The 14,222-nt window shown below is 34.1% G+C and overlaps 1 protein-coding gene across 2 annotated transcripts in view; it reads right to left on the bottom strand.

Moving 5' to 3' along the window:
- Positions 1–14,222, bottom strand: part of LOC109066876 (double C2-like domain-containing protein beta) — a 79,694-nt gene that overhangs the window by 43,561 nt on the left and 21,911 nt on the right. For both annotated transcript variants that reach the window (XM_042756866.1, XM_042756867.1), the window contains exon 2: positions 10,985–11,064. In XM_042756866.1, coding sequence (XP_042612800.1) covers positions 10,985–11,064 — 80 coding nt within the window. The remainder of the gene's footprint in view (positions 1–10,984; positions 11,065–14,222) is intronic.

The raw sequence follows: 14,222 nt of genomic DNA, 5'->3' as shown, positions 1-14,222 counted from the left end.
CCCAGCTGTCAGCGGGAGGGTGATTGACGGCAGAGCTACAGTGTTCTGCACCAGCATCTGTTTCCATAGCTCTTTATGAAGGAACAGCATGGAATCAGTCAGTGAACTGTGTTCTCAGCAAGATTTACTAAACAAAATCATTTATAGCAGCATCTTGAGTTAGATTTCAATGATAATTTGTTTATAATGGTTAAAAATATGTCAGTATGTCAGATATCTAAACTACCAGTCAAAAGTTTAAAATAATTAAGAATTTTTTTGAAAAAAGTCTGTTTTGCTCACCAAGGAGCCATTTGTTTGATAATAAAATACAGTAAAATAGCAATATTGTGAAATATTATTACAATTTGAAATAACTGTTTTCCATTTTAAAATGATAAAATGTAATTTATTCTTGGGATGGCAAAGCTAAATTTTCAGCAGCTCCAGTCTTTAGTGTCACATGATAATTTAGAAATTATTATAATATGCTTTTTTTTCTTTCTTTTTTTTCTTTTTTTAAAAAGGATCCTTGTTGAGCATGAGACTTTTTTCAAGAACATTATAAAGCAAATTTGATGGCAAGTTAAAAAAAAAATACAAGATTTATGATTATCAGAATAAACTCTGGTTCACTTTACATCCGCCTACTTAGACAGAAGACATCATCAGACTTAAATTGTCTGTTTTTTTATGTGTTTAAGGTCATGCAAATATGAAAATATATACTGTAACTCTGAGAACAAAAGCTAAAAATACAAGCATGTTCAAGTACATCTTGTTTACTAAGTTGCTCAAAAAAATTTCTTTTAAAGATCTGATGGCCCAAACCATGCACTTATGTCAAGTTCAGTGGCTAGATCTTCCTCTGAGATGCTAACTGTGGTAGTCTGGTGTCTTAAAATCATGGCTGTGTTCCCTGTTGGACTCCTGTGCATCATGACATTTGTAAATTGCATGAAGTCAGTCAATTAGACTGCAATTGCCAATCTGATTGGAACGGGAATTTCAGCCAGCACTTGCCAGTTTTGTGCAATATGCATCAGACGGCGTGTGAATGGACTGTGGGTGGTCTGTGGGTGTGCCGTCTGTGGCTGAGGCGAGTGTAAAGCTAAACACACACAGCAGCAATTAAAGATGGCAGTTAGCCATGTTGTTGTACTTTTGGTTGCTACTGCTGGTTACAGACTGGATTTCGCCAATAGTTACTTTTTTAATTTAACAATGTACTGCATGCATTGTTTTACCACTTGATTTAGTAAAGGTGGATATATGCAAATCAAATCCCCCAAAATCAGCCCCATTTACCATGCAAAATTTTGTTTACCACTTGCTTTTCTCAGGTGGCATTACAGTGATGTTAATTGTGTCAAACAAATAGTGCTGTGTTTTGTAAATAATAATTTATAACGAGCCTCATTTACATAGAAATGACACATTTTTGTGATGAAAAACTGATATGTGAGCACATTTAGCCTAGTGATGATTTTGTTAGTTAATTAAATGCTGATTTTTGTGCTGTAGCGCTCTATACTGCATTCAAAAATTCAAAAGTGGCACGACTGGTTGGTGAATTCACCACAGCGTAATCAACTACATTAATCAAGATTTGTTTTGAAACAGAGCAGACACTGAACAGAATGACCGTCAACTGTTTGATTAACACAACCAGGCTATTGGCTGTACTCACTAAAAACATTTAAACGGCTCTGTAAGATGTGTGTTGAATGACATTGAAGGTAGTTTCTAAGCTTTTCTTTATAACGTGAAATGGGATGGTACATGCCATAGTGAGAGATCAATAGCTACACATTAAAGTACTGTTCTCTTCTTGTGCCTGTATGACCAGCTGACAGTGTGTGTGTGTGTGTGTTTTTCTATAGAAATAATGTATAACTGGGAATAACTCATCATTTCATTAGACTCTTAATTATTCAGCATGGAAAGCAGACTGCAGAGGTCGAACAATTCTTTGCAAAGTCAAACAACATCCTCTCTTTAGCTGAAAAACCAATTCCACCGACACTCATCATTACCTTCTGCTTGGTATTTGTCCACTTATTATTGAAGAGTTCTGGATGACTGACTACTTCATAATTCAACAGCTTGCCTTATCTGCATAATGTTGATAAGGGGCCATACAATATAGGACAACCGTAATGAAATATTAACAACCTGTAGTCTGATAGAAGTCGTTGCTGGGTCTGTATGTGGGCTGGATTTGTTTTGGAAGCTTTGGCTCACATTCAGAGATGAGCCAACAGAAAGCAGATCAAAGCATCAAGGGTCACCGTGACAGCTACAGAAAGCTAGCCTTTGATCCTGTAAAACTCTCTGTGACTCTTTCCACCTGTCAGGTGTGTGAGGGTGTTTCTTCAACTATGGGAACTTTTGCCCCTGTGGACTTTTAAGATAAAAAAAGAACACACTTTTCACTGGTTTAATTTGTCCACTAACAAGAATCATTTTAGAGTCATTAATTAAAATATTAATGCCTTATTCTGTATGGCCATATTTTAGATACCTCAATCTACCCCATACCAAAACTTAACAACTACCTACTAACAAATTAGTAGCAATTTGTGGGTTTGTTAGGGGTTTGTTCTTGGTTAAATTTTAATCTAGTATGCTATTTGAAAGGCTCATAATTCATTTATTTATTTTTTAAACAACAGGTGTACATGTATGCAAGGTAAAAAAAACACCTTCATTTTCTTATATATGCATTTAAATTTACCTTATTTCTCAACGACTCTAAAATTATTTGTTTGAAGATTCATCTTTCCAATCTCCTCTTTGTGTGAGGTTACTCTGCTCTGATTGGTCAGATGACCCAGTCTGTAGTGATTGGTCTACTGCATACATAGCATGTCGGAAACAGAACGTAGTAAAGACCCAAACTATATACAGTACATGATTTAGGAGATGGAAGATAGTGTGTAGTGATAAATATTTGTGGTTTGTATGTCGGAGTTTTGATACATCCTTTCTCATGTCTCAAAGTAATAAGAAAGAAAAAAGATGAATTTTTAACCACTTATTCTTCACAGCCTCATCCTTTGGAAGTGAAAATAAACCTAATTTACTTTAAAGCTTTACAACTTTACATTCACATACAGCTACATTACACACTGCGTGAAAGCTCATTTTCAAAAATCCATAATAGGGGCACTTTAATAGTAAATAGGTTTTCCCTGTTTTAAAGTGTTGCCAATCAATTCAACAATAACAAACAAACAAATTCAATAAAAGCTGTGAATAATGCACAAGATCTCAAAACACCATAAATGCTAGGATACACTTGAAAAAAAAGAAAAGAAAAAAAAAATATCCCCTAAGTCCTGGTTCATTTCAATCTCTGGACTCGAGAACAGACATGATCTAGACAAGTTTATTTCTTTATTTTTGGTCAAACACAGATTCTTCTTGGTCATGCATAAGGATTTAAAGTTAAGGATGTGCCCTGTAAATGTTTAAATCAGAGTGGAATCATTGTTCTACAGCTCTCAGGGAATTAGAAAATGATTGAGTATAAAGTGCCTTAAGGAGATGGTGCTACTGACGGGAATAGCACAATCTCAGTCTGGGCACAATCTTAGTTATCAGAGACCACTAAATGGGCTCATTTGCTTTATGGGTTTGTCCAGCTTATGCAGTTATGAGAAAAAACTGAGAACAACCTCAACAACACTTGAGCTAATGCACAAGCCTTGGCAGATTAATGGCCAGGATGCTTTTCCTAACAACATAATTGCGTTCTATGTTTTATATACTGCAAAACAAAGAGGCAGAGCCATTTTTGTTCAATAAAGATGGCATCTCAGTATTATCAAAGAGCCCAGCAAACAAACAGCACTGCTGACCAGTATCTAACCCTACTGCATAGCTAACTTAAAGCCACCTGTTATTTTTCAATTACCAGGTGGCCTGGTACATCTTGCTTTGATGTGGCCACGATCCAAAAAAATGCTGTCTTCTCGGATGTACAATGCGTGTCGTGTGTTGTATGTTCCTCTTTTTTTTTTTTCCAAGCAGGGAACAAAAAGCAATTGCCTGAAGCATCATTTGTAAACAGTGAACATTGGCACAGTAACTATGAATACAAGGTTGTTCATACTCAGTAATTTCCCAGTTATTTCCCCAAGGGTCTCAGAAAACAGTTGATACAGCAACAATATCAATATTACAAATTCATTTAATGTCTTCATCTGTGTACTCATTTCACACTGCGTTGAAATAACAGGAAATGACACATATTGCATCAGGAATAACTTTTAATTTTTTGTCTGTGCAAAAGCCAGAAAACATGAGGTTTGCAGATGATTGTCAGAGCGTTGCTATGCAGTTGCTAAGGGGTTGCTAAGTATTTTTATCATGTCAATATGTGGTCACTAGGGTGTTCAAGATGGTTGCTAGGGGATAACCTTGTCAGTGGGTTGTTATAGATTTTCTATGGGGTTGCTGGGACGTGTTTTTATTGTCTGCCATATAATAATAATAATAAAAATGGCATGATCACTTGGGTATGATTTTAAGTACTATTCATTTTATAAACAATGCAGGATAAGTTACATGCATGTTAAAGTTTAACACTTTACACTATGCTTTAATTCCACTTAACACTGATAATAAATGTGGGATAAGTTACATGCATGTTTGAGTTTCAAAGTTTGTAGTCAGTAAGATTTTTTTTTTTTTCTGGTTTGCTCACAAAGGCTGCATTCATTTAATCATACATACAGAAAAACAGTATTGTGTAGCACTATTGTGAAGTATTTCAACAGTAATTTATTCCTGTGATGGGAAAAGTGAATCTGAGCATCATTACTCCAGTCTTCAGTGTCACATGATCCTTCAGAAATCTTTATAATATGCTGATTTTCTGCTTAAAATACATTTAGTCTTATTAGCAATGTTGAAAACAGTTGTTCTGATTAATATTTTTGTGGAAACTATGAAACATTTATTTCAGGATTCTTTGATGAATATAAAGTTCTAAAGAAATTTTATTCTTATTAGCAATGTTGAAAACAGTTGTTCTGATAACTAAATCAGATAAATCTTCTGTAACAGTATCAAAATTGCATAATGGTAAAATTCTGAATCTTTATCTAGTCATATTTTTCCAAATATGCGCATTTTTTTTTGTAAATGTCTTTACTGTGATTAAAATTATTCATTTGTTTACTTACTGACTGTAAGTATGAGAAAAATGAATAAAATTATTCATTTGTTTACTTACTGACTGTAAGTATGAGAAAATAAATGCTAAGTGCCGATAATCGGTCGACCCCTAGTCTGTACTGTCATGAATAAAATTATTCATTTGTTTACTTACTGACTGTAAGTATGAGAAAAAATAACAGTTAAGCTTTTCTTAGGAAACACTGCTATTTAAGGTTTTAAAATTGTTGACGAGCCTAGAGGACTGTAGGTGTCTTATAAAAATCACAGAACAATGCCATATACACTGCAGTTGGCAATCGTATCTTTAGTGCCTCTCATAAGAGCTGATTTCAATAACAGTGTTAATCTGAGGTGTAAAATGAGGAGAGAAAAACAGTGAGGCTTCTGTTTCTCCAGAGGATATCTGTGCTTGCCAGAAATGACTGCCTCCCTTTTTATTTACCTTTATGAAGGGCTTCGTCACTGACACAAAGATCGGATCCCACAGGTGACACAACAGTCTTATGATGAACCTTTCTTTTTAAGAGGAATGGGAATTTGACCATTCTGACTCCAATTTCACTTATTGATTGTGGATCCTTAATGACTCTTTTAGCACTTTTGAGGAATCATATATATATATATATTTTTATGTGTGTTGGGAATTTGTTCATTCTGACTCCAATATATAACATATATATATATATATAAAGACCTTATTAAATGTAACACATTTTTGTAAGGTCTTAATATCTTATGCAATTTTGCTTCCCAAGTTAATTCATCTCATTTTAAAGATGTTTAGATATTTTTTTTTTTTTTTTACTGTAAAATATGACAAATTACTGGTCTAAAAAATATTTTTTTGCACTGTATGAAAGAATGTATAAATGATGTTTAGTAATTAAGTCCAGAACTGACAATTTAGTGAAAGAGTAAGTGGCTAGGCCAAGTTCAGGACTGATTTGTGAGTCTATTTGCAAGCGATTAATTAAAACCCATCAGCTCATAATTCATTTCTTTTTAAAGTATGACAATATAGAAAAGTTGTTTTTAATTGCATTTGTTTTATTTCATGGCACTAAGATTTTCCACATTACAATTCAGACTGGAAGCTCACAAATCACCTAAAACATAATTTTTTCTGTGGGGCTCTAGATGCAGTAGCTGAATAGTAGTGCAAGAGTATTTTAGTGCTGCATTCCTTCATTCAAGAACAGACTGGAACTGGGCGATATGAGGGTATATACTGTGACGATGATATAAAGTGTATTGTTAAAGATTTTGCTATATTGTTTATATTGAGATTTGTAAATATATATGCAGAAATGCTTGAAGTTATTGACACGTTGTAACGATGAAAAAATAAACAATGAGTTCGATGTTAAATAGAGTTATTAAGCGCAATAAGTTTGTATTATTTCTTACTTGAATGCTAGTTTTAAATAGATCAGTTATACTTTAAGCTTAAAGGGATAGTTCACCCAAAAGATGATATTTTGAGGAATGTTTGCTGACCCACATTCTTTAAAATATCTTCTTTTGTGTTCAACAGAAGAAAGCAGTTCATAGAGGTTTGGAATCTGAGGGTAAAGTAAATGAAAGAATTTTCCTTGGGTGAACTATCCCTCCAAAGCACTGTTTATGTAATTTGTATCTTTGATTTATTGTATTAGTCCTATTGTTTGTAATTTGCATCAAAGAACAAAATAAATAAACAAATAAATAAATAACTGTATTGTAATTAGCTGTGTTTACATGGACCCTACTAATCCGATCGTAACAGGACTAGAAGCACAATCAGAATAATAAAAAAAAAAGAAGTCACAAGTCGCTGCTCTTCCTGGTGAATAAAGTGTCATAAATGAGTGTCCAGTCATTATAAAACTCCTCTTTCACTCAGCGTCTGTGAAGTGGAACAGGACAACATCCCACCAGTCCTTGTTTAAGACTTTTTTGGTTTTACCAACAGACGACTGTTTTTGGGTGCGGAAGGGGTACTTTCACAGCTTTATAAAGTACGCAGCACTGCACAACAGTTCATGTGCTGGTTGTCGCCTAATTAGGATCCGACGTAGTTAAATACCAAGTGTGCTTTTTAGACAGTGCACGACAACAGCGGGAAACTCTGTATATTCATGTAGTGTGCGCATGTCAAAAGATTAAATCCAATCAGAAGCTTGTGACATATAAACGCACATATCAACCCAATCACTTTATTTAGCATTCATCTAAACACTATGTTTTGATTCGTCAATCAGAATGAATTCATTCTGATGGAAGCAAGAAGTGTCCATGTAAACGTATCTATTTAAACCACTATTGTGAAATTAACTCCTACACTAAATAATCTATTCATTTTTTTGTTTGTTACATTGTAGAGTTATATACTGTATATACACAAACACACACACACACACACACATATATACATATACATATATATACATATATACATACATATATACATATATACATATATATGTATATATATATATATATACTTAATAGGTTACATTATCTTGGCTGTACAAAATAGCCTTAAAAACCAGATCATGAACCGATATTTTGCCATATTACCCAACCCTAGAACATGAAAATCATTCAAAATCATTAAAAATTCATGTATTTTTAAACGGAACCAGTTATGAACTCAATTCCCAGCTCCAGTTTACTATGAACTCTTCCTCAACTGTCCACTTTAGTATGATTCAATTATTTGTGAATAAATAACTGCACTGGTTTCACAATAATTTGTGAGTAAATCTCCATTCTGTGTCTTTCAGGATTCATCAATACGATTTTCAAACCAAGCCCTAGTTATGTTGATTGTCTGAGCATTACAGTATGTCATAATTGAAAGTGTAATGAAGTACTGTAGTAGAACAGGGAAAAATTGGATGTGCAGGCAGGTGTTTGTTTTACAGAGTGATCAGATGTCATCAAGGGGGACATTTGAGTGCTTAGTGTAAAACAGAATGAGAGAAAACAAGAGAGAGAGACCCAGAGACCCAAATCAGTGGCTCTCGTCCCACAGGCATCAGCACACCTCTGAGAGAGAGAGAGCCCTCCACTACAAAGAGCTGCACAACTGCTCATGCAGTGCATTTTGTAACTGAATAGACACTGACAAGATTTAGGTTGAAATCCCTCTCTTGCATTGCTGTTAGCGATTAAACTGACCAATGAGAGCAATTATAGTACAATCTGTTTTCTTGCAGTGAGAAATGCTCTTTTTCTTAGAAATAACATGCACTGAAGAATCGACTTTAGAGAACCTCTGTATCATTAGTTTGGTTTAGGGTCAAATGCACCAGACCCATTTTTAGCGATATATACTGTAGATGCATCATAGCCCTTCAGTAAGGCAACTGACAGATATTCAATAGGTTAAATAAACATAACCTTTCAATGCAAAAATCTGTCGTATTTTATTTAATTTAAAGTTGGATAAAAAAAAAAAAAAAAAAGGAAGAAAAGAGCAAGAGAGAGAGAGATCTAGGTAATATGCATAATAAAGAGAATTTCTCATAGCCTCAGATTTGAAATCTGACAAACCCTGAAAGCCCTACGCTAAGAAAATACATATCTAATAAATCATACTACTTTACCTCATTAATCAACCGGTTCATCCTTCAGCAGATCACGCTAACCCATCATTATTTCAAACCAGGGTTATTTTCATTAGCTGAAACTAAAATTTTAAATTTTAAAATATGTGATAAACTTTAAATGAAAATTACAAATCATGCCTTTGCAACTAGCTGAAATAAGTTAATAAGTTAACTATAAGCACTAAAAATTATTAAAACAATGAAATAAGTTAATAAGTTAACTATAAGCACTAAAAATTATTAAAATATATATATTATATATATATATATATATATATATATATATATATATGCAGTTGTGCACATGTGTTTATATACCCCTTGCAGAATATGCAAAATGTTCATAATTTTAACAAAATAAGAGGGATCATGAAAATTGCATGTTATTTTTTATTTAGTACTGTCTTAAATAAGCTATTTCCCATAACAGAAGTTTTTTATATACTCCATAAGACAAACTAATAACTGAATTTGTAAAAATGACCCTGTTAAAAAGTTTACGCACCCTTAAATCTTAATACTATGTGTAATTTCTTGTATGATCCATGACTGTTTTTATGTTTTGTGATCATGTGTCCCTTGTTTGTCCTGAACGGTTCAACTGCCCGCTGTTCTTCTAAAAAAAGAATATATGGTCTTTATATATGGTCTTTAATCAAAATAAGAAAAATGTACACAACATCATCATCCTGTTCAAAAGTTAACACCCCCCGACTCTTATATAAACAGCCATAATGTGAAATAGCGGTAACACTATATTTTAGGGTCTCTTAACTACTTGCTTATGAGCATGCATATTACTAGAATTTTAGCCATTTATTAGTACTAATTAAGTCTTATTCTACATGACTTTATTCTATATCCCTTATCCTACCCAATACCTAAACTTAACAACTACCATACTAACTATTAAAAAGCAGCGAATTAGGAATTTACTGAGGGAAAAGTCGTAGTTAATAGTGAATAAGTGTTCCCTATTCTAAATTGTTACCGAAATAGCTTATTCAAGACAGTACTAAATAAAAAAATAACATGTGATTTTCATGATCCCTCTTATTTTGTGAAAATTATAAACATTTTGCATATTCTTCAAGGGGTATATATATCCAAAAACACATAACAAAACTACTAAAAATGAAACTAAAGTTAAAATTAAAACTACTAAATACTAAGTTAAAAGCTCATTTAAAATATTAAAACTATTATAGTATATTAATAATACTAAATAACACAATTTCATCACCTGTGACAGTGAAACCATCAAAATGATGAAAATACAAGCAATTATATTAGCTATATATAAGCTATCATATTACAATATTACTATAATATATTATGGTAAATAATGTTTTATTACAGTGAATGGGGACTGCATCTTTAAAGGATGCAAAAACACCACTGAAGTGGCATAGAACTATCCAAAAAATAGTCCACATGGTTTATGTCTTATGAATAATAACAAGACAAAATTTGAAGTTGTGTCAAACATTTCTAAACATGACATTTTAAGGTTGCCCTTACACAAAGTTATTAAATAGCTTCTGAATTTAATTTTTGGACCACCATCCCTTTAAATGTACATACCGGCTATAGTTGCCTTGCTTTCGGTCAATAAACCACTATTAAGTGCACCGATATTAAAATATAAATTAAAAAACACATCCGATTGAAATGGAAACATCTGAGAATATACAGAAAAATGAAAGAAAAAAAAATTGAAACTACTTAAGTGTTGCGCTTTCATTGCAGTGTTTTGTACTCGGTGTAGGTACTGAGGTAGAGTGTGAGAAACAGCATTAGAAACAGGAAGAAAAGATGAGAGAGAGTGAGAAAGAGATTGCTTGTAGCATACTGCCAGAAGGACAAAGTCGCTCTAGACTGAATACTAAGCAAAACAGACAGCAGCAGATGCTAGCAGCAGTCTGTTGTCAGGGGAAATGCCTCACACACGACAACAGAGAAAAGAGCACACAGGCAAACGCAGGCCAGAGGGATCCCCCTGGAGCACAACATCCCTATTACAAAGAGGACCAGGCAAAAACCGCTCACTTTATAGAACTTTATAGACCCTATAAAAGACAGACTAGCAGGAGGAAGGAGTTTTATGAAGTAGCCCACTGGATTCAAATTACTGAAGGTGCTTCCAAAATGAGCATTTGGATTTGTTTATTTGAACCTGTCACACACTCAAATGCTAACCATCCGTTTCTGAGGACGGTTCTTACCTTGGCTTTGTTGATAGTGCAGTGCAGGGCATTGTTCTCCTGATCATACAGAAGGCTGAAGTCCAGAGTGCCGAGCGTAGCTGCAAGGAAACAGACATAAAAACATCAACAAAACAGTTCATCTCCAGGGCAGACCACAGCACATATGCAACAACAATTAGCAAGCTGTTTAAGCCATATTTTGCTCCTCCAGAGACCATCTGATGTCAATTGCACACAAAAAGGCAAAGAGCTTTCTCAATCTGGCAAGGTCTAATTTGAATTTGATTGGCTGGCTGCTATCAGGGTTGCAAATGTTTTTACAAGGTACCAGGCTGCTATGAGCACTGCTGATATATTGCATCGAAATTTGATATTGTTTAATGTACTTAGTGGGGAAGTCACGTGGGCTAGTGGTTAGAGAGTTTGACTCCTAACCCTAAGGTTGTGGGTTCGAGTCTCGGGCCGGCAATACCACGACTGAGGTGCCCTTGAGCAAGGCACCGAACCCCCAGCAGCTCCCCGGGCACCGCAGCATAAAGGGCTGCCCACTGCTCCAGGGGTGTGTTCACGCTGTGTGTGTGTGTGTTCACTGCTGTGTGTGTGCACTTTGGATGGGTTAAATGCAGAGCATGAATTCTGAGTATGGGTCACCATACTTGGCTGTATGTCACAGCATTTATTTTTTTTTTTCACTTTTTTTAGTAGCAACTTGATTCAATTAAATTAAATTCAGCCTTGGTTAGCATAAGAGACTCAATTAAAAAAAATTGTACCAATCAATAAGTTAACAATGACAAGATATGAGACTAATAATACATTATAACTTGGGGAAATATAATCCATTATAAGTTAAGTTGAGGCATTGTGTTCATTGTGTGTTATAAATCATTATACTCTAAAAAGCTATAACCACAAATAAGTAAATATTACAATGCATTAAAACTGTTGTTATGATTACTCAAGAGATGATACAACATATTATGTTTTCTTTTTAATAATACTTTATGCATTCATTATAATGCCTTACTCTTATAATGTATTATAAATACGGGCTTCATAGAAAGTGTTACCATAATTTCTGTTCGAAAGTATGTCTGTGAAATTGGTTTGGTTCAACAGAAATTCTGATCACAAAACATTTTCCACTCATTTCAGTGTCAGAACCACTGTTCACACACACACACACACACACACACACACACACACACACACACACACACACACAGCTGCACCATTATTTTAATGAACTTCCTCTGTTAGGTTCACCAGTCTATGGTGATACTACTGTTAGCATTTCAAATGTATCTTGCCCTTAAAAAAACAAAAAACAAAAACAAAACAACAGCTGTATTCACCAATTTTAAGTCATTTTGATCCTATTGTCCTATTTAAATGGAGCTATTTTCCACCAAAATTAGCTGCAAAGTTAATTTGATGATGAGAGTCAAATGTCCTGTTGTGTGAAACTACAAAGGCTGTGACTTGCTGAAATTGTGTGGAGAGAAACTGTGCTTTTCTCCACCATTCTTTGAATATTTGCACCTTCTCCACTGATGACTGTCAAGTCAATAGTCCTGTAGTGTGACGCCTTTGAAAGCGAACCTCCCTGCTGATTCTGCCTCATATGAATGTGGCCATGAGAAACAGAGTCAGATCTCATATGGACTCCTAGCAGGTGGCCTTCAGCTCCACTCTGCAGAGAGCATCTTGAGTTCAAGGGCATCCATCATTGAACATACTAGAGTAATCAAACAACTTTACCCTTAAACCAATTACCCTCAGCAAGATGACTGAGGAAAAACTCCTCTGGCTTGTATTTTGATCTAACTTGTAGAAAATAACACCATATCTTCAGCACTGTAAGTCATGACGCCCTGTAGAAGTTCTTGCTGTATGAGTTTTAAAGAAAATCATCATACAGGTTTGGAACAACCTGAGGCTGAGTAAATGATGACAGAATTAAAATTTTTGGGTGAACGATCCTTTTTTAATGCCATATGTCCTCCTCCCGTTTGTGTGCGTGTATTCTTATTTGATGAGAGGAATCAACCAGGATTAAACCAGGCCTGTTTAATTTCCCAAACTGGTACCAGCAATGCGTGACTTCAATCTCTATTGCAGAGAGCATTGGGCTTTTCCCTTCTGCAATTATGATCAGTTGTATTATCTTATGCTATTTTACACGTAAAGGTTATGAATAGAGTATAAGGATTGAGAAAATGATGGACATGCTTAACATGTTTTTTGTTCATAGATAGTGTGATAATGAGAGTAAAAAATGCATTCAACAATTTAAGTGACTTTCCTAAATTTTGTCGAGTATATGTAGGAAAATTTGCTCATATGCTTGTGATAACATCACATTAGCTTTTCCCAAATTCTGTTATATTTTTTACAAAAATTCTCACAAATTGTTGTTTATTTTTTCATTCAGCTTTAATGGTTTAATTTAATTATAATAATCAAAAATGACATCAAATAAATATAATAATTTAATAATTTATTATACTTTAATAATAATAGTTCCTTATGAAAGTTTTTTTTCCAGAAATTTGGTTGACTTATTTTTTTCGATTCTATTTTTCATGATTTATTACAAATGTATTGTTAAAATGGTAGTTATCAAATTAATTCATAAAAATAAATTTTTTTTTTTTTATTTAACCAAATGAAATTTGAAACAAAGTGCTGCTCAACAGAAGTTTACTGTTTAAATTAAAACATGTATTTACTGATTAAAATAAATGGTGTGATATTCCTTAAATGAACATCACACATAACTTAAAGGCCAAATCCATCAATGTAAATAGCGCAGTAATCAGTAAATCAATGAACAGTAAAGCAGTAGTTGGCACGATTCCTTCATGCTGCTGTGCACTGGGAACCTTGGTCCTTCTGTCATCTGTCACTGTCATCTTTTAAGGCAAACTTAAAGGGAAAGTCCACCCAAAATTAATATTCTGTCATCAATTAAACACCCTCATGTCATTCCATTGTATTTCATTGGTCCGAGAGTTGCATTAATTTTTGGCTGAGATCTTGTATTGACATTAGGAGAGTCAAACCACTCTGTAAAGTCGACTCCAGCACACCCTAAAGACTTTCAATAGGGTTAAGCTCAGGACTTGGTGACCAATTCATGTATGACAATAATTTCTCACGCTCACTGAACCACTCTTTTGTAGTTTGAGCCTCATGAATCTTGGCATTGTCATCCTGGAATATGGACACGGATATATCTTCCAATAATCTAAAC

Source organism: Cyprinus carpio, chromosome A5 (genome assembly GCF_018340385.1).
Source record: "Cyprinus carpio isolate SPL01 chromosome A5, ASM1834038v1, whole genome shotgun sequence".
Taxonomy (NCBI): Eukaryota; Metazoa; Chordata; class Actinopteri; order Cypriniformes; family Cyprinidae; genus Cyprinus; species Cyprinus carpio.
This window is presented reverse-complemented; position numbering and strand designations above follow the sequence as displayed.